Here is a 23572-nt window from a genome sequence, read left to right as displayed (position 1 = left end):
AGGTATGCTGTATTGAGGTAGGGACTTCAAGCTCCGCCCACTCTCCGTCCATATTTTTCATTGGCATGTGTCCTTGTCCACTGTAAACTGTGGCTGCTCTTTTGTCAAAAGGCTTATTTGTCCCGCCTTTGTACTGCCTTGTTTCATTTTGTTACCTCCAATGGCGGCACCCCTGTTACGTGTGCTGTTGCTGAGTAGGATTTAATTACACCCTCAGAACACTATTTTCTCAAACAGCAGGCAGGGCACACTATCCCTCCTAACGCTTTTGCACGCATTTGCAATGCAATAGGCCTCACATTTGCAAGAGTCTAAGCTATTGGCATTGTAAATGACAATGCCTTTAATTTATCTGTTTTAAAAACAACACCTAAAAAAAAGGCTTTGATATTTACAATGCCAATAGCTCAAACTCTCATAAATGCGAGACCTATTGCATTGCAAATGCTTGTTTCTATAGAAGCCAAATCAGGCAAGTAGCCCACATGTTTTATCTTGCTCATCATGTGCCAATGCTATATAGGCTGTGTAATCATAATCCAATCATTCTAGTAGTGCCTGGAGCTTATCTTTTTCTGCACGCAGGCATTCCCTGTCCTAGGGTACCATGAGGACTTCCCCTTCCACATTATTTAAGTGTTCTTCTTGTCTTTGTATACCCGCGTGACACTGTGCACAAACCCCCACCTGGCTAGCTATGCAATGCCAATGGGCCTTAAAGGCTTCCCATTCCAGAAGTACAGAGGTAGCCTACTCAGTGTTCTCAGTAACGTAGTTATGGATTGCATCGCCCAGTGAGTCATGAAATAAAGTATCTTGCAATAACCCCACTTTAAGTGTCCAAGTTGGGATGGCTGTTTTAGGATTGTCCCAGAATAGGATAACCCAGATGTAGTTGTGATCGCAGTACGTTTTAGGCAAATACTCACAAAGAATAACCCTAGTATGGACTAGGGTGTAGCACAGAAATGTATCCAAATGGACATGCAAGTCTTTGACCCCAGAAGAGGAGCAGATATTGTCCCACTGGAAGGTTCTCATGAAGGGCTCTCGGTGGAAGCTATCATATAGTAAAAGACTGTTTCTGTCTGTCATCCTGTTGTGTACTCTTGTCTCTATATTACTGGGACCAATGGTGATCACTAAATCCAAGAATATTGCTTCTTTCCTGCAAATCTCGCGTGGGAACCTCAAATGCATATATTTAGAGTAAACCCAACTAGTAAACTCTGTCTCTATGTGCATCAGTTCAAAGTGAACCACATTTTTACCCAGGAGAACCATACAGAGATAACTTAAAGCTTTGGCGTCGATATATCCAGAGAATACTGATACTATGGCGTGGGAATAAGCAACGGGCTACAGAATTTACTAGGTGGGTTTCTGCGAGTGAGGCGCATCTGCTCCTCTTTGGAAACTTTCGAAACTCAGGCAAGTGCCCTGGAGAAAAAGTTGCTGGCACTATCGGAGCAGAACAGTAACAAAAACATGCAAAAGGGAAAAAACGATAATAGACAGGCACTCCTAGAAACACAGCAGGGACCAGAGACGGGTAGGATGGCCTGTGTGACTACATATGCCCCTATTTCTACGGAGTACAGGGACTCATCAAAAAACAGTGGAACCAAACAGTGGCCAGCCCCCACTTTTTGCGTTCGGACATGACACAAACATCTGGGATATGTTAGTACACACCAAGACACAAGTACCTACCAGTTTAGCACAGACAACCCTCTGGGGCAACAAACCTCCGGGGGGTCACTGTGTTGCATGCCACTTTACTGCACTAACAAAGGAAGTAGATATCAAGGCAGGGAGACCATGGGTCTTGCACAGCCTAACGAACTGTAACAGTGAAAATGTGTAAACCTGATCACCTGTCCGTGCGACCTACTCTACGCTGCCATAACTACTCGGAAGATAAAGATACCAATAGATGAACATCGTACCACAATAAGGTGCAAAAAGAATAACACCAAATTGACTCTGCACTATTTGAAAGGTAACCACAATGATGGTGCCCTATCCTAAGTGGCACTGAAAAAGTGGCAGCAAATGCCCAGGAAATAACCAAAGAATTGGTTAACTGGGAGCAGAGGTGGGTGTGCAGCCTGAATTCTTGGAACAATGGTCTGAACTACGAGATGCCATGGTTACAGTTGTAAAGTGCTGGCCCTATCAGTTAAACACCAAGTAGAGATACTATATCTGAGCTATTACTAAGCACATTGACCTACGGCAAGGTAGCCCCCCTGGCACAGCGATTGACTCTTTGATATTATGACTATTGGGCATCACCCCATAAAACACTAGTCATTGACATACACAGAAGGGCATTAGTTTTGGCCCTAGAGGCAACAAAAGAAATCATTGTTCGATCCCCCTTAATATCCTTGTTTGTAAAACACAGTGTGTGTAGCACTCCAACCACTGGGACTCAGTATTTTAACTATCACATTTCTTTTGCTGATAAAGAAATAAATCTCATAAGACTACAACTCCCAGCATTCATTGCTGCGAGTTGGGGCCTTCAGATAGATACAGGGATTTGAGGGGAGGACCGGATCTCTGAACAATGCCTTCCCAGTATTGGCCTATTGGTCTCATGTGACATTTGTGGAGGGACACGCCCACAAGGTCCTATCGAGTGAAAGGCTGACCGCGTCTCTGCTAACGCAGGGCGGTCACGTAGAACAATGCCTGCCGGACCACTGTGTCATTACTTACAGCTGCCACAGAGCTGTAATCATCAGCAGGATTACATGTCACAAGGGGGACATGTACACGGCCACATACGCGACCAAAACTGGAACAGAGGCTATAATGTATCACAATGAAAGCGCTCCGCCAATCGGAGAGGCATTTACTGGCACATACATATTCCAAAACACAACCCACCTCCCTAATCATCAGGAGGAAGGAGTGAGCAGCATTAGGGGATCCACGAGGGACAAACCTTGGAGTAGTAAGGGGGTAGAGGAGATAGATCTCTGGCACTACCGTCTCAACTTTGTTTATAACAAAGGGAATACAATAAAGACGGTTGTTGTTTTTCCCTCCTACACAGTGTGTGGATACAGGGGTTCCTGAGCCCCTCCTCCATGAGGCACAGATGACCCACACTTAGGGTAAGAGGGATGTGAGCTGGCCTCACATTGTAGTATGGAACATGTGATGCACAAGTGCAATGTCACACGCACAGTTTGTGCATGAAAATGTGCATACCATGTGTTTGTCTGTCGATTTCAGCCTATCATTGTAAACATTGTGTTAGCTGGTTATATTCTAAGGGGGAGATTTACTAAGCTTTTGCGCCGTGTTTGCATCACAAAAGTGACGCAAAATCTTTTTTTTGTAATTTACTTTCTAGGGCTAAACTTGTTTAGCATTGGAAATAACGTAAAAGTAAAGCGAAGCAGCGCATTGCGCTGCTTTGCGTTACTTTGTGCCATGGGGCCGGACCAAGGGTGGTGCATGAGGATCCCAATGCAGCCACCCAAGGTTTCTCATGCTAAACCCAATTTACTAAAAACAGTAGATTGGGTTAAGCGTGAGAAAACTGCGCCCTTTTCAACTAGGCGCAAGGAAGGAGAAATGCTTTAATTTCTCCTTCCTTTTCCGACTTTGCATGCGTGCTGACTATGCAGCACGCATACAAAGTGGGAAAAGCTTTCATTTGTGTTGAGCATAGTATTTTGTACAGGAAGTGTCCCCTTCCTGTTCAAAACCTATGCTGGACTCATGTACACACCCTAGCGCTGTGGCGCTAAGGTGTGTGCATGGCGCACAGCAGCTGTAATCCACGCCGGCGCAAGGGAAAGGGGAGGAGATAGCCATATCTTTGAAGATATGGCGCTCTCCTGCTCCCTCCCCATCGCACAACGCAGCACAGCCTCGCGGGGGGAGCTGCGCTGTGTTGCGTAACATTTTTGTAAATCTCCCCCTCAGTATCTAGGGACCTAGGAAAGTGTGAGACGACAAAGGTCAGCCCAAGTTAAAAGTGGCACAAACAGGATTATATGCCACAATATGACTCGGAGTTCGGTCCTGATAAATGCCCCACAGACTCTTGTGAGCCAAGAGGCAGAAACATGTTGACGGTCTAAGTAGGGATAGGGTATTGGTTCCCCTAGTCTACCCTCTGATTTTTAGTATTACATCTGTTTTTATTAACAGAACACAATCAGGAGAACAGAAGCAGAACGACTACAACCCAGAGGGCCGGCTAGCTGCAAATTGGTCATACTGGCAAGGCAATGCTCAGAGAAAGACTGCTTGATATTAAATACAGCAAGCCGCCTACAACTCACCCGTGCCGGCCGCGTCAAAAGGGGAATAGGACCTAATAGGTAGTGCCACGTGCGATTAAATAGGCCTGTGATAAAGCACGGAGTCCATGACAATGAGAATGGGATACTCTGAAATCCGTAGGCTCTAGAAAGTGTTCCGACTTTGGACAATAAACACAACTTAAAAATAACATAGAAACAGAAGAAACCCCATAGCCCATCCCACCCCCACCCCCTCTCCTCAGTGAGCTTAATGAAGAAGGAATTAGGCGCGTGCGTCATCCCTCAGGCCCTTGACCCTGCGTCGGGGTCAGCGCATCACAGGGGAATAAAGAGCCGACAATGCACACTTTTATGGTGTGGCTGCAGTGGCATCCGGCACTGTTGTCAGGATACGAAGGTAGCGTGGGCAAGTCAGTTCACAGAATTCAGTGGAAAGAATAGTTAGAAAAGGGGCCCAAGTTTTGGCATAATCTTTACCCTTCCCTGCCGCCGTCATAGAAAGTCTCTCCATCGCAAATAGATTCCATAATTGGAGTAACCAGTGTGTGTGATCGGGGACTTTGTCCGATTTCCACCGAGCTAATATTACCCTATGTGCAGCGTTGGTCGAGCACAATGGATAAGTTATCACATTGGGGAGGCCTAGGAATGTGTAAGCGGGGAGCCGGGGTATGGAAGTGTTGACGGCCAGGTCAGTGTCATCTAGGATCTGTTCCCAGTAGCGGGTTAGTTTTGGGCAATGCCAGAGCAAGTGGAGAAGTGTCCCGGGGTTACCGCATCCCCTCCAGCAGAGGCCGTCACATTGGGATTGCCATTTGGCGAGTCTATCGGGGTGGATTACCAATAGGTAGCAATTTTAAAGGCTGTTTCAGTATGGCTCAAGGAGTACGTAGTGTGGTGTGCCCGGTAGAAAACGTCTTCCCACTCTTTATCAGATAGTGTGCGCTCTAGTTCCGCCTCCCAGTGTTTCTGACCAGCAGTGCGGGTCCCAGGGAAGGCAGGGGTAAGGAAGGAATAGATTTCGGAGATGAGGCTTTTATACATTTTTTTGTTAAGTATCCATTTCTCGAATGGCTTCATTGGCCAGAGGGCCAATGGACGCGTCCCAAGTCCCGAGATCCAGTGTACCATCTGGGAGTGCAAATAAATATCAGTGGCAGGCAAGTAGTAGTCCGATTGCAATTCTTTAAAGGGAATAAGGCCCTGAATGTCAAATAAGTGCCCCAAGTGTTTACAACCCTCCTCCACCCATCGCGCTGCAGATTTGGTGGTTTCTCCTGGTGGAAAGGCGGGATTCGAGAAAAGCGGGGTAAGGGGAGATGGGAAGGAGGTCAGGTTGGCCCTTTGAGAGACCCTGTCCCAGGCTAGCATCGTGGGTCGTGTGACTGGTGAGGAGTATAGACCCCAAGCGCGAGCCGCCCTCGGCAACCAGATGTCACGCCAGATGTGATGGCCCGCGACTGTTTGATCCATGAAGACCCAATATTTCTCTGTCATGGGATGCTTCCATTCCACCAAATAGAGTAGAAGGGAAGCGTGAAAGTATCGAGTGATGTTAGGGAAGGCTAAACCCCCAGCCTTCTTGGGCCCTTGGAGCTGAGTCTTATGCAGACGCAGTGAGACCGGGCCCCAGACGAAGCCCTCAAGTGCCACCTGTATTTGTCGTAGGGCGTGGGGCGGGGGCTCCAGTGGTAGTGTTTGGAACAGGTAGAGGGCACGCGGCAGGGCATTCATTTTAACTGCGCATATTCTCCCAAACCATGACAGGGGAAGGCGGCGGCAGCGGTGGAGGTCCGCGCGAATTCGGGACAAAAGAGCAGAGTAGTTCGCCTCTGCTGTTTTAGCCAGGCTTTTGTGGAGGGTCAAGCCAAGGTATGTGACTCCCTTTGAAACCCAGTCAAAGGGGAAGCAAAGCCTGAGAGCCTCTTCCGTGTGTCGGTTAGTGGTAAGATTGAGTACTTGGGATTTCTGTATATTTAATTTTAAAGCCAGAAAACTGACTGAATGTCTGGAGGTCCTGCATGATGGCCGGCAGGGAGGAGAGTGGATGCTCGACAGAGAAGATAATGTCGTCCCCGTATAAGCTGATGAGATGGTGGTCTAAACTGAAGGGGATTCCCTGCGCTAGAGGGTTGTCGCGGAGCCGCTGAGCCAGGGGCTCCATATATAGAGCGAAAAGCAGAGGGGAAAGAGGGCATCCCTGCCGTGTTCCTCGGCCCACCTCAAAGTGGTCAGAAAGTAAGTCATTGACTCGAACAGCTGCCTGGGGGGTGCTGTAGATACTCGCAATCCAGCGCCGGAGCCGGGGTCCTAGCCCGAAGCGTTCTAAAGTGGCAAATAGATACGGACAGTGCACACGGTCGAAAGCCTTTTCCGCGTCGATTCTTTGGACCGCTGTACCTTATCAATTAGATAACAAATGCGTTTGGTGTTGTCTCCACACTGTCGACCCAGAATGAAACCGGATTGATCCGGATCGACAAGGCCCGGCATGTTGGAATTCAACCTATGTGCTAAAAAACTGGATAACAGCTTTGCGTCTATGTTTAATAAGGAAATCGGCCAGTAGGAGCGGTAGGATTCAGGGTCTTTACCCGGCTTGAGGATGACCGAGAAAGAGGCCTATAGCATGGATGGGGTGAGGGATCCCAAGTCCGCAAACAAATTAAACAAGCGAGTGAGTAAAGGGGCAAGGTCAGTGCAATAAGTTTTGTAAAAGAGGGCACTGAAGCCATCCGGCACAGGGGCCTTTTGCAACTTCAGCAGAGAAATCACAGAAATTACTTCCTGAATGTGAATAGGTGTGTCCAGGGCAGCAGCCGCGCCCTCGGGTAGAGGCGTCACTGCAGCGTCCTTCAGATAGTCAGTAGGGTCAGGTAGCAAGGAGGGATCAGCCTTGTAAAGGGAATGGTAAAAGGAACGAAAGGCCGAGACGATTTGGGTGTCTCCAGTTAGGAGTCGACCAGACCCATCACGCGTTGATTTGACAGAGTGAGCCTCTTGCTGGCTGCCCAAGCAGTGCACTAACATGCGCCCCCCTTTGTTAGAGCCAAAAAAATATTTGTGTTTCAGGCGGACCACAGCATGCTCAGCCTGGTCGAGATCCAAACGGCGGAGCTGGAGGCGCTCCTTTTCCAGCTGTCGCCATATGCGAGGGGCACCCAAGCGTTTGTGTATGGTCTCTAACTCCTTAACGGTGGCCTCAAGCTCCGCACGCTTTGCCCGTCTGGTCTGATTCTCATAGGCGGCCTTAGCAATGAGGGCTCCTCGAGCTACCAGCTTAAGCGCCTCCCATATCGAGGAGCGTGGTGTGTCAGCTCTGTCATTACTTGCTATGTAGTCAGTAATGCACTGTCTGATGTCAGTAACCACATCCGGGGACTGGAGCAGGGAATCACGCATGAGCCAGCGCGGTATGAAAGCAGAACGCGCGGCAGGGAAGCGCAGAGTTAGGGTAATGTGTGCATGGTCAGAGAGGGCACGTGCTTCAATGGTAGACTCCGCAACCAAGGCCCAGGCAGTCGGGGTTACGAAGAAGTGGTCTAGACGAGCGTATGTTTTATGTGCGGCCGAGTAATATGAAAAATCTGTCTCGTCTGGGTGTAGACAGCACCAAGCATCCCTGATCCCAACGTAGCGCAATCACTCCCCCCCTTTTGCTGACAGAGCGCCGGCGCCTCCAGTGCGAGAGCTAGAAAGATCTTGTCCGCTATTCATCACGAAATTAAGGTCACCCCCCACTATCACCGCAGGGTCTGGGGAATGCAGCACCTCCGCACAAGCCTCCAACAAGAACTTCTCTGGATGGTCATTAGAGGAATAAATGGAGGCAACAGTGCAGGAGGAGGAACCTATGTGGAGACGTAGTGCTAAAAGGCAGACCTTAATTTCTGAGATTGGCCCCATTACAGAGCGAGCCCCTAAAGTGTTTGGCCATCTTGGAAGATTGCAGGAGTGTGTCCGGGGAACTGTATGGGTTGGGCTTCTCTCGCCTTCCGTATGATGCGCTTCTTCAATTGAAAATCGTGTATACACACGAGTATGTCTGGTGGTGGTGTTTTGTTACCTCGAGGGAGGCCCACTTTGTGGATTCTATCCATTTGTATGGTCTCCATTCCGTCTTCTCCCAGGATTTGCTGGAACAGAGCCCCGACATAGGCCTGGAGGTCATCCCCCTCTTCCTTCCATGGTATGCCTCTAATCCTTACATTATTCCACCTGGAACGGTTTTCTAAATCTTCAGCGCAGGCCTGCAGATCGATGTTCTGCTCCTGGAGGCGCAGCGTATCTTGTTGCAAGTGGTGGAGCTCTTCATCTCTACTGACATCGTGTTCCTCGAGGGTTGCTACTCTCGCCCCAATTTCATCCACCTCTCGGCGCACTTCTTTCAGGTCTGCTGCTAGCTGGGTCCTGAGATCCTGGATATCGTCTTTTATGGCCGTGAAAAGTTCCACCCTGAACGCTTTGGTGGCCGGTGAGTCGTCACCGTCCATCGTCCCGAGAGCTTTCTCTCCCGGTGTTGAGGACTGTCCTGGCTGTTTTAGGAGCAGTTCCTTCAGCGACTTCTCCCTCCTACCGCACGCTGCCGCCATGGTACTCACCGCCAACAGTTAACCTGTCGTGGCCCACTCCCACCTCCAACGAAGAAGTGGTGGTAGGTAAACAGCGCCGTGTGGAGGAGTTCTATGACATCGGGGGTTTTGCCCTTCACGTCTCCCCGTGGTAGCAGGTAATGATAATCAAGGTGGGGCCATTGTCTCTTTGTCTGCAGATGCGCCCGGGGAACTCAAAAGCAAAGCGCACACCGTCTGCCGAACTGCGGACTGCTGGTGTCTCACGCCCGGCTTGCCCGCTATGCTACAGACTGCAGCTTCCGGGGACAGCAGCACAAGGCAAACTTCTCCCGTGGCCTCACTCCAAAATGGTGGGTCGCTGTTCTTGCGAGATGGGCACTCACTGTTTATTGCGGGATCCGCTGTCTGTTTCTGTCGTGGCTGCCTCGGGAGGGCCTACGTTCTCTCCAGCGCTGCTCCGCTGCCTTGAGTCTCTGCCTCGGCTGAGGTGATGTCTCTCTCTGCACGCGTCTTCGCGCCGGCACCCGCTGTGTTAGAAAGCGCAAAATGGCACCCGTGCCGCCGCTCAGCACCACTGCGGTATCTGGAAGGGCAGACTGCCGCACACCACTGCTCACAGGCCGATCCACGCTGTTGGCACTTGCGTGATCTCGCTACCTGAAGCGCGGTGGGCACCACATTCAGGACTCCAACATTGCGGGGCACTGCTCTTGCAATTTGGGCACTTACAGTTTGTTGCAGGGAACTGCCGTCTGGCTCTGTCTTGGCCACCCCGGGAGGGGCTACTCTCTTTCCGGTGTTGCTCAGCTGCCTAAGATCTCTGCCGTAGCTGAGTTGGTGCCTCCTCTCTGCGCTCGTTGCCGCGCCGGGGCCCGCTGTGTTTGAGAGTGCAAGATGGCGTCCGTTTCGCCGCTCAGCACCACTGCAATATCCTGATGGGCAGACCGCCCCTCTCCGCTGCTCACAAGCTGGTCTGCGCTGCTGGTCCCTGCGGGCTCCTGATGCTCGAAGCGCACTGGGCACCGCTTTCAGGACTCCTCACCTCCATCCCGTTTACGTGCGGCCATTCTGAGCACGCTCTGCCCGGCCAGGCCCCGGTTTTCAGCAGATGTATTTTGCGGCGTTTCCGAGGTCTAATTTTCTCACTGCACACACCGCCCATCTCCCAAGGGCCCTGCCGGTCCGAAATGCTAACCGGGGCTCCCAGCAAGGGGTGCGATCACAAAGCTTTATTGAGCGGTGCCGGAGGGACACGATTCAGCGTCTTATCGTGCCGCCATCTTGGCCACACCTCGACACACTGATTTTTAATACCAAGTGATATCTCTCTCAAATTAAAAGGTTGTTTTGATGTATCACATTGGTTTTGTACATTCATATCACAGGTTCGGTTTTCAGAAGTGCCTCTTTTATTATAAAGTGTAGACCTGCTATTTGCCAGACGGGGTTTTTGAAGAGCGAGGGGAGTCCTATGATGAAGCATGACACCTGGTGGTGTATGAGGACACCCCGTCACCATTTTTTGTGTGTTCATAGATAGGTCTGAGGTGGATGATCAGTCATAGAGGAATACATTAATATTTACTTGGGAGGTTTTTCTAGTTCTTAACAGAAATATAATGTTCACTACAGTCCTGGTCACCATTGGCATGATGTCATGTGGGATACATCAGATGTGTGCACCCTCCTCTTGGACGATAGCTCAAACATATAGAGGAAATTTCCACGCCGGGCAGGGAAACACCTGTGTCCCTGAGTTGAGCTCCCCAGGACACAGCTAGTGGGCGGGCCCCAGGAGAATGGGGGCCTTACCCTTTTTCTACGTTTAGCAACTCCCAGTGATGGGGTCCCTTGGGCCTTTAGAGGCTTGAGGAGGGGAGCAGCACAGCCTCCTTCACCTTAAAAAATACAGTGGGCCTCGGGGGATGGGGTCCCTGGGGCCGAATATGGGCTGAGGAGGGTGGGTGCGCACCTGCCTCCTCTAAAAACCACTTTGGGCCCCGGGGGACAGGGTACCAGGGCTGAAAGCAGTTTGAGGAGGGGGGTCTTGTGTCCCTCTCACCATAAAACATAATTCAGGTGCCAGGTGATGTGGTCCCTGCCGTCAAAAATGGCCTGGTGAGGGGGTGCCACACCTGCCCCTCCCTCACAAAATAAATAGGGGTGTTCCCCACGTGCCCTGGCCCATCCCAAGGGTTTAAATAAGAAGCACAAGAGACCGTGCTTCTCTTTTTAAAAACAAAATTCTGCAGATTAGCGGACCCTCCATGAATGAGCCTCAAATTCTTTTTGCAAAGATCATTTTTGGCCCCCACTCCATGACTCCTTAGGGGTCAGGGTATCTGTACCTTGCAACCTTTATGTCTTTTTTTTGCACTTGTTTTTTTAGAACCTGGGACTCTGTCCTGAGTCCTAAGATAGCTGCCACCACTTCCTGGTTGAGGTGGTGGCAGCCAATCAGATCACACTTTGAGATCCTCTGCGGCGTGAAATATACAATTTTTTAACCTTCATTTCTCCAAAATGTACTGAACTGATTTCTACCAAAACACAAAAGCACTCTTTCTGGACCAAGATTTAGCTTTCTGTCAACTTTAGTGGAAATCCTTTCAGCAGTTTAGGCTGTAGTGGTGTCTAATATTTCAATGGAAAAATGAATGGGGAAAAGGTGTTTTGGGAACCCCCTATACTTGGTCCCTACTTGACAGATCACTCTAAAACTTTAAATGTGCTAACTAGTCAAAAAGTAGCACTTTTCTGGAAGGTTTTGCGGAAATTCGTCAAACGGGTCCAAAGTTATTAGCAACACAATAAATGCCTTTCCTATGGAAACACAATCCTAACTACAACTACCCAGTGGCAAACGCCACTGTTTAATATATATATATATATATATATATATATATATATATATATATATATATATATATATATATATATATATATATATATATATATATATATACACATATATGTATATATATATATATATATAGGTAGTTCTAGTTAAGGCCTAGCTACCATAGGAAAAGCATTTTTTGTTTTGCTGATAACTTAGGCACTGTTTGAAGAATTTTCACAACATTTTCAAAATTAGTTTGCCAGTCACTCCAGCTGCTGTCTGGAAAGTTTTGGGGTGATCCGCAAGCGTGGGGTGAGAAAAGCGTGGGTTCCAGAATGTGATTTCCCCATGCATTTTCCAATAGGGATTTTAGACAACGGACATTACACAAATTTTGGCAGAAAGCTATATATTGGTCCAGAAGGAGTGCTTTTTGTAATTTGGTATAAATGTGTTAGGATTTATGAAAGTAAAAAGATGTATGTATATCTAGAGATGCCGATCCACCAATCCACATGCCAACAGCAATGCCGAGATTGGCTGGCTGCAACCTGAGAGGAAAGTTGCTGGCTCCATTTTGTGCATGGGGACACAGTTCCCAGCGGGGAAAATAAAATATTAAAGTGATAGAAGGGGCTGATGGAAGGGTCGGTGAGGGACCCCTCATGTGGATGAAATTGTCCAAAAATGTTTTTTGAGCAGGCGAGGATCCGCAGATCTGCCCAGATCCTTACTGATTCGGGTGAATCCATGGATCCAGACCCCAATTAAAAAAAACACAGACTCACACACACACTCACACACTCACTCAGACACTCACACACACACTTACAAACCCAATGAACCAGTCACACAACCATACAGCCATTCACTCACCCACTCATAGACCCACAAAACCACTCACACACCCACACAGCAGCTCACACACACCCACTCACACAACCACGTACACGCCCACACACCCACTTACACACCCATACAGCAACTCACACACCCACTCACAGACCCACAAAACCACTCACACACCCAGTAACAGACCCACACAGCAACTCACACACCCACTCACAGACCCACAAAACCACTCACACACCCAGTAACAGACCCACACAGCAACTCACACACCCACTTACACACTCACTTACATACCCACACACCCACTCAGACCCATACAGCCACTCAAACACCCACTCACAGACCCACAGAACCACTCCCACAGCTACTCCCACACCCATATAGCCACTCACACACCCACACAGTCACTCACACAGCCACTCACACTCCCACACACAGGCAGTGATATACTTATAGAAATTGCAATAGCATATGTTTGCATTAAATGTTTTGTTTTAGTATTGAATATGTGCAGTATCACCACAGACCCTTTATTTGTCCGAGGACTTGCAACAGATCCACAGATCCATAAAATTAATTTAAAAAAAGAAAAACTGGGTGCAGTGCATTTACAGAAAGACTACATCAGTTAGCTTACATTCATTAAGTTAATGTTTTTAAATATATAATAAAAACGAATGTGTGAATAAAATGTGTTTATAAAGTTGTGAAAATGTATATTAGTAAATTGAACTCATGGGTCAAATCCTAGTACAATTTAAAATAAAATTAAACTGTGAAATTCACCACAAAAAAAGGTTTACAGGGACGTTATAGTTAGACAATAGCATTAAAAGACCATATACATTCACTGAAGAAATCACCGTTTACAGAGACGTTATAGTTAAGTTCAGATTTTACACACACAAAACCATAGAAATTCAGCAGTTATCGTTATCTCAAGTAACTATAACTCATGCCCTAAGGTAACTATAACCCACACCCTTACCATGCACTGCTAATTATCCCACATATTACATCACTCATAACATCTTCTATGTTGTCATTGACAATAGCACTACAGCATTTGCAGTGAAATTATTGATGAGAAAACTGTGCGTGGCGGGGTGCAAGTTATAGTTACCTTAGGACACGAGTTTCAAGCTAGCCAGGCTGAAGAGGGGTTATAAACCAAAACCGGTCCTAGGGTGCCTGTGTCTGGACCAGGGAGGACCTTGCCAGTCAGTTCATGCTGGACTGTTCCCCTGGGGAGCAGGGCCAAGACTGATTTGCATATCGCTGTGTCTAAGCTAGAATGGCATGGCGAGCAAAATAGTGATCTGTGACTCGGGTGAATGTTTGATTTATTCAGCATTCTGTCCATCATTTGTTTACAAAGTAAACACAGGCAGAGGCATGGCACATGCATGCCATGGAGAAATGGGGAGAAAGAATTGGAGAATGAGGAAGGAGCCAGAAAACAGGAAGTCTATGGGCGGGCTGAAGCCCACAAAGTACATGCAACATGTCTTAAAGAGACAGCTCAAGCGCTGTCTAGCCAAGACCTAAAAATGATCTCTTTTAATAAATGCATCTAGATGCAGTGATATAATCAGCTTTACTAAAGTAAAATGCTTTCACAAAGACTTTTATACATTTTAAGGAAACGTTATCACATACAAGATGTTTGTTGTATGAATTAAATGCTAAATACTTCCAGGCCTAAGCTCGTACACAGGCTGGGAGAGACCAGCAGCACCTTGGCTCGACTCTCCCTGTTAATTTGCTGGTTCGTCCATCTCTATTTAAACACCTGACTTTTCCCTCATTTTTTAATCAAGAGGTTAGTAGGTATGCACACCCGGCACAGCAACAAGGGTGAAGCTGTTCATGGCAACCACTAGGACACAATTTTGGCACCTAAATAATGGCTGAGTGTTACTATGGTGCAAAACTCTGAAAGACAGATTTTGGTGGTCCGAACAAAACATACTTCGGGGGCCCATGTTCAGGGGAACTTTGGATTTTATTAACCATTTCCAGAAATTCAAGTCCTTGTAATTCTAAAAGATACTGCAAAACTTTCAGAAATAGGGGCATACACAAACAGTTGAAATTTGTCGTCAGGGGCCCCATAAATCCTTATGATGACTCTGGGTAAAGAGTCAGAGGTAAAGGTATGCAGAAAGAGGGAGAGATATTTAGCTAGAGAAATAGGCGTGATAGTCAGAGGTCAAATAGATAGAAATGTCACATTCTCAGTGGTCCCCTTGGAAGAGAAGAGCCCTGGTAAATTGTCTATTTAGCACATGCCTTTAAATGAATTTGTGGTGACCCTGTTTTATAGGACAATATTTCTATTGAGGGGTTCAGGTGACATCATAAACCATGAGGCTGAAGGCTAATAGGTCTGTAAATGGTACTATTGGACCATATTATGTTACCCTTCATGCATTGTTTTTTATTACATGTTTATCTAGGAGCAATTTGTTTTAGAAAGCTGTTTTCTTAACAGCTAACAATGTGCACTGATTGGAATTAGAATGTTTGTTTACCTTTCATTTATAAATTAATATGTTGTGATTCTGTGGGTGCGTGTTTAACACATAATTATGAGCTTCATTGAATTTGATGCATAATTTGTATAATTTGCAGATGTCACCAAATGCTTCTAGCTAAAATGTATGTGTGGGATACTGCCAGAGTGTGCTGCATAATTTGCAATATTTGCAGCATAATTTAGATAAACTTGTCACATAATTTGGTTCTCCACGGCATATTATCCTAGTAGTTTATTTAGCAAGTGCTGAGGCTCTGCAGAAACGTTTTAGGGCTGTAATTATGATGTTTAAATACACATTGCTCTAGGAACCAGGAAATATTTTTCATATTTCACGTTTTCCAGTGCTATAGACGATTTTAACCTACTTCCGGTTTTCCAATTAAAGCAAAGACTATAATTTTATCATACACAAGAACAAGCATTGGTGATCCTTGGGGAGGATGGGTTTGGTGCATTTCCTTATCAACCCAAAGCCTTTCAGAGTCAGAATAACTTTCAAATATCAGGCCCTTCTATACCTTTTATGGATTTTAGTGAAGAGGGAGATCCTCACGGATTGTGGGATGGATGAACACATCAATGTCACACTTCCCAAAAAGGCTGTTTTAGTGCTATGGACAACTTAAAGCTATTTTTTTGCAGGTTAAGTGTGACCTTGCTGCGAAAGTGTTGTTGGCTGCCTCAGGTCGCCAGATTCTGAGCAACTTAGTTATGGTTTTTGCAAAGAAAGCTTTACACATACCACATGTTAAATTATGGCTTTCTCAAGCTTGACTGCAAAAGTACTGTGTGCAAACACCCTCACACTGTTTTTCAGTGGCTGGCAGAGTTCAAGAAGTTCCTCTGCTGTTATAACGTGCTTCTGTAATGAACAATTCTTACCGAGGCCATTGTTTTATGTCCAAAAACATTTTTTTATAGACTCTCTCAGGAAGCCCATCCTCACCTAGATCGTGATGGATATGACAAGATTATTTGCATTCATGAATTAACTTGTTGGGGTAAAATAGAAGGCTTAACTTGATGATCTTGATGAAGAAGAGCATCTGAGTTGCTGTGGTGAGAGTCTGACCAGTTTATAAGAAAAACATTGCCAAAATCATTGATCCACCATTGACAATCATACATGTTAATCTCTCCTCGACCAAACACACCTTCAAAATACCACCTACCCCGCTCAGCACCCACCATGAAGGCCCAACTCAGCATTAGATGTTTGGGGATCTTCTTACCTGGCCACAATCCATGCCAAGTAAACACAGGCAGAGGCATGGCACATGCATGCCATGGAGAAATGGGGAGAAAGAATTGGAGAATGAGGAAGGAGCCAGAAAACAGGAAGTCTATGGGCGGGCTGAAGCCCACAAAGTACATGCAACATGTCTTAAAGAGACAGCTCAAGCGCTGTCTAGCCAAGACCTAAAAATGATCTCTTTTAATAAATGCATCTAGATGCAGTGATATAATCAGCTTTACTAAAGTAAAATGCTTTCACAAAGACTTTTATACATTTTAAGGAAACGTTATCACATACAAGATGTTTGTTGTATGAATTAAATGCTAAATACTTCCAGGGCTAAGCTCGTACACAGGCTGGGAGAGACCAGCAGCACCTTGGCTCGACTCTCCCTGTTAATTTGCTGGTTCGTCCATCTCTATTTAAACACCTGACTTTTCCCTCATTTTTTAATCAAGAGGTTAGTAGGTATGCACACCCGGCACAGCAACAAGGGTGAAGCTGTTCATGGCAACCACTAGGACACAATTTTGGCACCTAAATAATGGCTGAGTGTTACTATGGTGCAAAACTCTGAAAGACAGATTTTGGTGGTCCGAACAAAACATACTTCGGGGGCCCATGTTCAGGGGAACTTTGGATTTTATTAACCATTTCCAGAAATTCAAGTCCTTGTAATTCTAAAAGATACTGCAAAACTTTCAGAAATAGGGGCATACACAAACAGTTGAAATTTGTCGTCAGGGGCCCCATAAATCCTTATGATGACTCTGGGTAAAGAGTCAGAGGTAAAGGTATGCAGAAAGAGGGAGAGATATTTAGCTAGAGAAATAGGCGTGATAGTCAGAGGTCAAATAGATAGAAATGTCACATTCTCAGTGGTCCCCTTGGAAGAGAAGAGCCCTGGTAAATTGTCTATTTAGCACATGCCTTTAAATGAATTTGTGGTGACCCTGTTTTATAGGACAATATTTCTATTGAGGGGTTCAGGTGACATCATAAACCATGAGGCTGAAGGCTAATAGGTCTGTAAATGGTACTATTGGACCATATTATGTTACCCTTCATGCATTGTTTTTTATTACATGTTTATCTAGGAGCAATTTGTTTTAGAAAGCTGTTTTCTTAACAGCTAACAATGTGCACTGATTGGAATTAGAATGTTTGTTTACCTTTCATTTATAAATTAATATGTTGTGATTCTGTGGGTGCGTGTTTAACACATAATTATGAGCTTCATTGAATTTGATGCATAATTTGTATAATTTGCAGATGTCACCAAATGCTTCTAGCTCAAATGTATGTGTGGGATACTGCCAGAGTGTGCTGCATAATTTGCAATATTTGCAGCATAATTTAGATAAACTTGTCACATAATTTGGTTCTCCACGGCATATTATCCTAGTAGTTTATTTAGCAAGTGCTGAGGCTCTGCAGAAACGTTTTAGGGCTGTAATTATGATGTTTAAATACACATTGCTCTAGGAACCAGGAAATATTTTTCATATTTCACGTTTTCCAGTGCTATAGACGATTTTAACCTACTTCCGGTTTTCCAATTAAAGCAAAGACTATAATTTTATCATACACAAGAACAAGCATTGGTGATCCTTGGGGAGGATGGGTTTGGTGCATTTCCTTATCAACCCAAAGCCTTTCAGAGTCAGAATAACTTTCAAATATCAGGCCCTTCTATACCTTTTATGGATTTTAGTGAAGAGGGAGATCCTCACGGATTGTGGGATGGATGAACACATCAATGTCACACTTCCCAAAAAGGCTGTTTTAATGCTATGGACAACTTAAAGCTATTTTTTTGCAGGTTAAGTGTGACCTTGCTGCGAAAGTGTTGTTGGCTGCCTCAGGTCGCCAGATTCTGAGCAACTTAGTTATGGTTTTTGCAAAGAAAGCTTTACACATACCACATGTTAAATTATGGCTTTCTCAAGCTTGACTGCAAAAGTACTGTGTGCAAACACCCTCACACTGTTTTTCAGTGGCTGGCAGAGTTCAAGAAGTTCCTCTGCTGTTATAACGTGCTTCTGTAATGAACAATTCTTACCGAGGCCATTGTTTTATGTCCAAAAACATTTTTTTATAGACTCTCTCAGGAAGCCCATCCTCACCTAGATCGTGATGGATATGACAAGATTATTTGCATTCATGAATTAACTTGTTGGGGTAAAATAGAAGGCTTAACTTGATGATCTTGATGAAGAAGAGCATCTGAGTTGCTGTGGTGAGAGTCTGACCAGTTTATAAGAAAAACATTGCCAAAATCATTGCTCCACCATTGACAATCATACATGTTAATCTCTCCTCGACCAAACACACCTTCAAAATACCACCTACCCCGCTCAGCACCCACCATGAAGGCCCAACTCAGCATTAGATGTTTGGGGATCTTCTTACCTGGCCACAATCCATGCCAGGCTGAGGAGAAAATAGAAGAGCGTGGTAATGAGATATGCCAGAGGGATGTTGTAGGAAAAGTCCATCAGTTTCACAGCTGTGCTTTTATAGAACCCGTAAAACATGTATGTGAGCTCCATGAAGCCCTGCAAAAGAGATAACGAAGAGAACATCAAGAGGGCCTGGGTGATATAAACTGTGTTTGTGTTTTAGAGCGAGAGGGTGAAAGAAACTGAAAGTGTGTATGAGAGAGACGGAGATAATGTCTTCAAAACGTACATAAGCATTATTCTCAGAACTCAATTACAACACTGGATCTTAAGTTTGCTTTTGCTGACACTAGGTTTACTGCGCACTCAACTAGTATCCACACCATCAAAAGTGTCAAATGTAAAAAGATCTTACTTCCTTGATATTAGAGCTACAAAGTTGGTATCTGTCATAGACGTACATACGTTGAATAATTGCTTGTCACCATACTGGGACTTCTCAGCATAATTTAACACAGTAGTTTATAAGCCAGTTCTTAATTTGAGCGGTGGTTTCCTGTTCTCAGCACCAGCACTTAATTGTCAACACCCTCATTTATGGCAGTCTGCCACATGGTGGCACTGTTTGCCTAATTTACAGATCAGCTTAATTCACCATACTTTGAAAATGAGTACTGCCTGCTGTCCAAAACAATTCTTTTAGCTTTGGGGGCCTGGAATAGTCTAAAATGTCACACTTGTAGGAGTTTGATGGTTAGTGGTTGTGGTGGTACTGTCACTGGCAGCGCTGGCAGGGGCAATGGATGATGTAAGCTGCTGTCGCCTCCTGACAAAGGCCCTGGCACTTATTTGTTCACAAATTAGGCACTGTTATAAACCTCAATCCTTCCTTTTCAGGTCCAAACAATGACAGGAAAGACAATAGGCTGCTCCTGAGGAGGCCATCTTCTAATTATGTAGCACATACTGTCGTGGACATACAACCTTCTCGCCAGGAAGGAATCTGGGTTACAGGTATTAAAGTAACTTTTTCCTTTTCTGCCATTAGATCTCTCATAGATTCATTGTTTGAAGGGGACAAAAGAAAGATAGGTTGAAGGTGTGGCTCACCTTATTGAAACAGGTTATTCAGCACTGCCTGACATTTTGTTTGCCTGTTTACTGGTGTCTACTTCCAGGCAAAATTGTTTCATAAATGTGTGAATATTGACCAAGTTGCCACATGGTACAGATGTTGTACAGGCATTCCCTACTTTGCAGAGCTACTATTGCTGCCTTACCCCTTATTACAGCAAGGGATTCAGAGTGACATCAAATAGACAACAAAGACGAAGCTGGAGTTCTCTATGATATTACCCAGAATTCCAAGGTGAAGAACATGTGCTGTTCATATTTGCACATGAAGTTGCCAGATAATTGTCAATGTACACCACATCAAGCTTACAATGATCAATTAGATATAGGAGCCCACTGATAATAAGGATGATCATAGGTGCTTAGCACAGAGGGAGAACAGCTACTCCCATTGTCTCCAAGTAAGGAAATACATTTCCAATAAGGCTTGAAAACTGATGTTCGCACACCACTCTTTGAATAACAAATTATCAAGAGTCCATCATGTACATTTTCTTTTATTCTGTGTTTCTTAATGGTACAAGGTGTTCCAGCAGGCTATCCCATGTTTCGTTAAGCGGACTAGGGAACATACTTACAGGTAATACAATTGGGGGCATATTTATCACGGTTTCACGTCGCCCTTGCGCCACACAAGGTAGCGCAGGGGCGATGCAAAACCTAGAATGATACTTTCCAAGCCACACAAGGCCACCATGCGTGGACCTGCATGGCTTAGTAAATCTAGAGTAACGCATGGCAGTGTAAGTCGCAGGGAGGTGTTCCATGGGTGGAGCATTGGTGTTCCCATGCATCCACCCATGGATTTTGGCACATTGCCAGATTTACCAAGACTGGTAAACGTGGGAATGCATCAAAATGCTACGCCTTCCCAGGGGAGACGTGACAAGGAGAAATATCTTTATTTCTCCTTGTTTTTTCCTACTCCTACCTGCTGGATTCTGCAGCACGTGTGGAAAGAGGATTGTTTTTCTGCAGGAAGGGTTCTCAAAAGAGGTGCACATGAAAAATAGCAGCATTTCATTAATATTGTACAAATTCAATACAAATTTAAAAAAGATTTGGAAAAAAAATGTTTGACAAAACATTTATTTGGTGGAAGCAACAACATATTGCAGACTTTAACCACCATACAATCATTATATTTTATTACCAAAGGCCTTAGAAACTGGGGGTGCTTAAGAAGTAATGCTGGCCAGATTAATAACACATGATTAAAATCCTGTACACAATGATTACAAAGGTTACATTCATTATCCTTATTTAATGACTTTGACCAACTAGCAGTTAGTCCTTTCAAAGGTAGAGTAGTCAAATGCAATAACATTTCATGTAACGTATTGCTGTGGTTGTTTCTCAACGCAAGAGGCAGATATTGCATTGAATGACTTTTTTAGTGCAAAAAAAATCGAAATCTTAACTTAAACTTAGGTTACTTCAATTATGCTTAAAAAATGTTTTTAGCTGAAAGACTGTGTACAAAGGACATCCTGCATTAGTTCAAAGAGATTTAGGGCCAGATTTAGTGTTTGGCAAACAGGTTACTATGTCACAAACGTGGCAGATATCCTGTGTGCCGTATTACAAGTGCCATTGAATATAATTAGGCTGTACGGAAATGAGTTTAACCCGATTGTGCCGGACAGTACTCTACCGGCTCAAAAATAAGCTGACCCGGTTTAAACCGAGTGTCACTGATTTTTGACATTTGTTGCACTGCTTGGCCACTTGAGGGAGCCAAAGCAGTACATAACAGAACTGTACAGGGAACTGCAATCTGGAATCAAGCAGCAGGGAACAATGTGATTTACCCCCATTTAATTAGGGGAGAAAAATTGGCTGGCAAGGTTGGTGGGTGGGGTCAGGCCCTATTGAAATTGCTGTCCAGACTGTGCCTGGCCCCACACACCTCACCACAGCGAGACGACGGCCGCCAGAGTTCCAAGACTCAGGAGGCAAGTCCTAAAAGAGAGCCCTTTATACTAAACTTTTCACCACACTCACTCCCACCCTCACTCTGCACTTCCCCTCTACCCACAAATCTGCACTGCGCCCCACGGGTTGCCAGATAGAGAGGGAATTATCTGCCCTCATATGCTCAGAAAGGTAGTAGCTATCAAGCCACCCTGGCTGAAGAAGGGTGAAACCCCGAAACCGGTCCTAGGATGCTTGTTTCCAGTCCAGGGAGGACCTGGTTTGGCAGTTCGGGCTGGACTGTTCCCATGAGGCACAGGGTCAAGACTGATTTGCATATGGCTGGGTTCAAACTGGAATGGCATGGTGAGCAAAAAAACGATGGGGCAGATTTATGTGGGACTTGCGCCCCTTTTACGCCGCCATTGCGTCACTTTTGTGACGCAGAGGCAGCGTAAACCCTGCGCCACGTTGCGCCCGATTTACATCGTGATGCATCTATGGAGATGCGTCACGGTGTAAAGCCCTGCGCTACGTGAAACCTGCGTCAGGTTTCATGTGGGCGTCGTGACACAGGGGGGGGTGTTCCGTCGCAGGAACGCCCCTGAAAAGTGACTCAGTGAAATCTATAAGATTTCACTGAGTCACTTTCCCAATGCTGATGCGTCAAAACCCTGCGCCTGCTTGAAGTAGGCGTAAGGCTTGACGCACCATGTTAGGGATAGGGTAGGTTGGAACAGTGCTGGAGTTGCGTCGCGCTTGCGACACAACTTCAGCACTGCGCCAACCTTACGCCGGCAGATACGTCACGCATCTGCTTGTCCTTGCGCCACGATGCACCGCATTGTAAATGCGGCGCATCTGCGGTGGCGCAAGGGCAAACTTGCGTGACGCCATACATTCTGGGGTGAATGTATGACATTGTTCTGCATTCTGTCCATCAACTGTTGTTTTTGCATCTGAAAGGTAGTAGAGCATTTATGTACTTTTTGTGCATGCAGTTTTCTTTGTTTTTCAATGTGTAAAGGAGGCTCACCTGGATCTCGAGATCCATGTGCAATTAGTGCAATAGCCCTTCGGCAACACTTCCCGCAGTTGCATGAGGAAAGAGGCACATTAATCTGCAAGGAACTGGCAGCAACATCTTAGCTGTCCGCAACAGCGAATGACGGGATGGGTTGGATTGGGATTACAATTAGGCTTGGGCACTCCAGAAAAAGTGTCCTGCATTCCCAGATTTTCACTTTATGGATCGCCTGTTTTTTACCAGATTGACTGGCATTTTAATGTTCTGGCTGGCATGAAAATGAGTTGGAACTGCCAGAATGAGTCGTAACTGATAGTTAACAAGACAAAGGCAGTAACGCAAAATAATAAAAAGAATATGGATGTTTATAGGAGTCCTCTTTAATTATCACGTCCAGGTCTTTGCAGAATCTAGCCATTTATTTTGGGTAGTTTTATAGCGTGATCTATGAACCCAATATTGAAAATGCATTTCATTCAGGATTTCAGAATTTCTGCCGAAGACAAGGGGCTCATACTGCACAGATGGGCCAGTCCTACCGCATATCTCATTGTAACCAGATTTAGCTTTGAATTGCATTGAGACTTATGCAAGCGCCCCCCACATTCAGTTGATTTCATGAGTTGCGAATGGGAGCCTGGGGGGCAGCCGAGCACCGCGAGGTCTGCCTCCCGGGCAGATTGGGAGGGGGGAGGGGGGGGAGTGGCCGAACGGCCATTTTGTAATAATTGGGCTACATTTGGGGATAGCCCAAAT

At 45.6% G+C, this 23572-nt stretch overlaps 1 protein-coding gene and 1 long non-coding RNA gene across 3 annotated transcripts in view; one reads left to right on the top strand and one right to left on the bottom strand.

Moving 5' to 3' along the window:
- LOC146809534 (transmembrane channel-like protein 7) overlaps positions 1-23572 on the bottom strand; it is a 344379-nt gene that overhangs the window by 177286 nt on the left and 143521 nt on the right. Inside the window, exon 6 of the mRNA XM_085616363.1 lies at positions 18752-18897. Within this exon, the coding sequence (XP_085472489.1) occupies positions 18752-18897 (146 nt within the window). The remainder of the gene's footprint in view (positions 1-18751; positions 18898-23572) is intronic.
- LOC146809535 (uncharacterized) overlaps positions 1-23572 on the top strand; it is a 314763-nt gene that overhangs the window by 269318 nt on the left and 21873 nt on the right. The gene's annotated exons all lie outside the window — the stretch shown is intronic.

This window comes from Triturus cristatus, chromosome 7, assembly GCF_964204655.1.
Source record: "Triturus cristatus chromosome 7, aTriCri1.1, whole genome shotgun sequence".
NCBI lineage: Eukaryota > Metazoa > Chordata > Amphibia > Caudata > Salamandridae > Triturus > Triturus cristatus.
The sequence above is the reverse complement of the archived record's forward strand: the minus strand, read 5'-3'. Positions and strand labels throughout refer to the sequence as shown.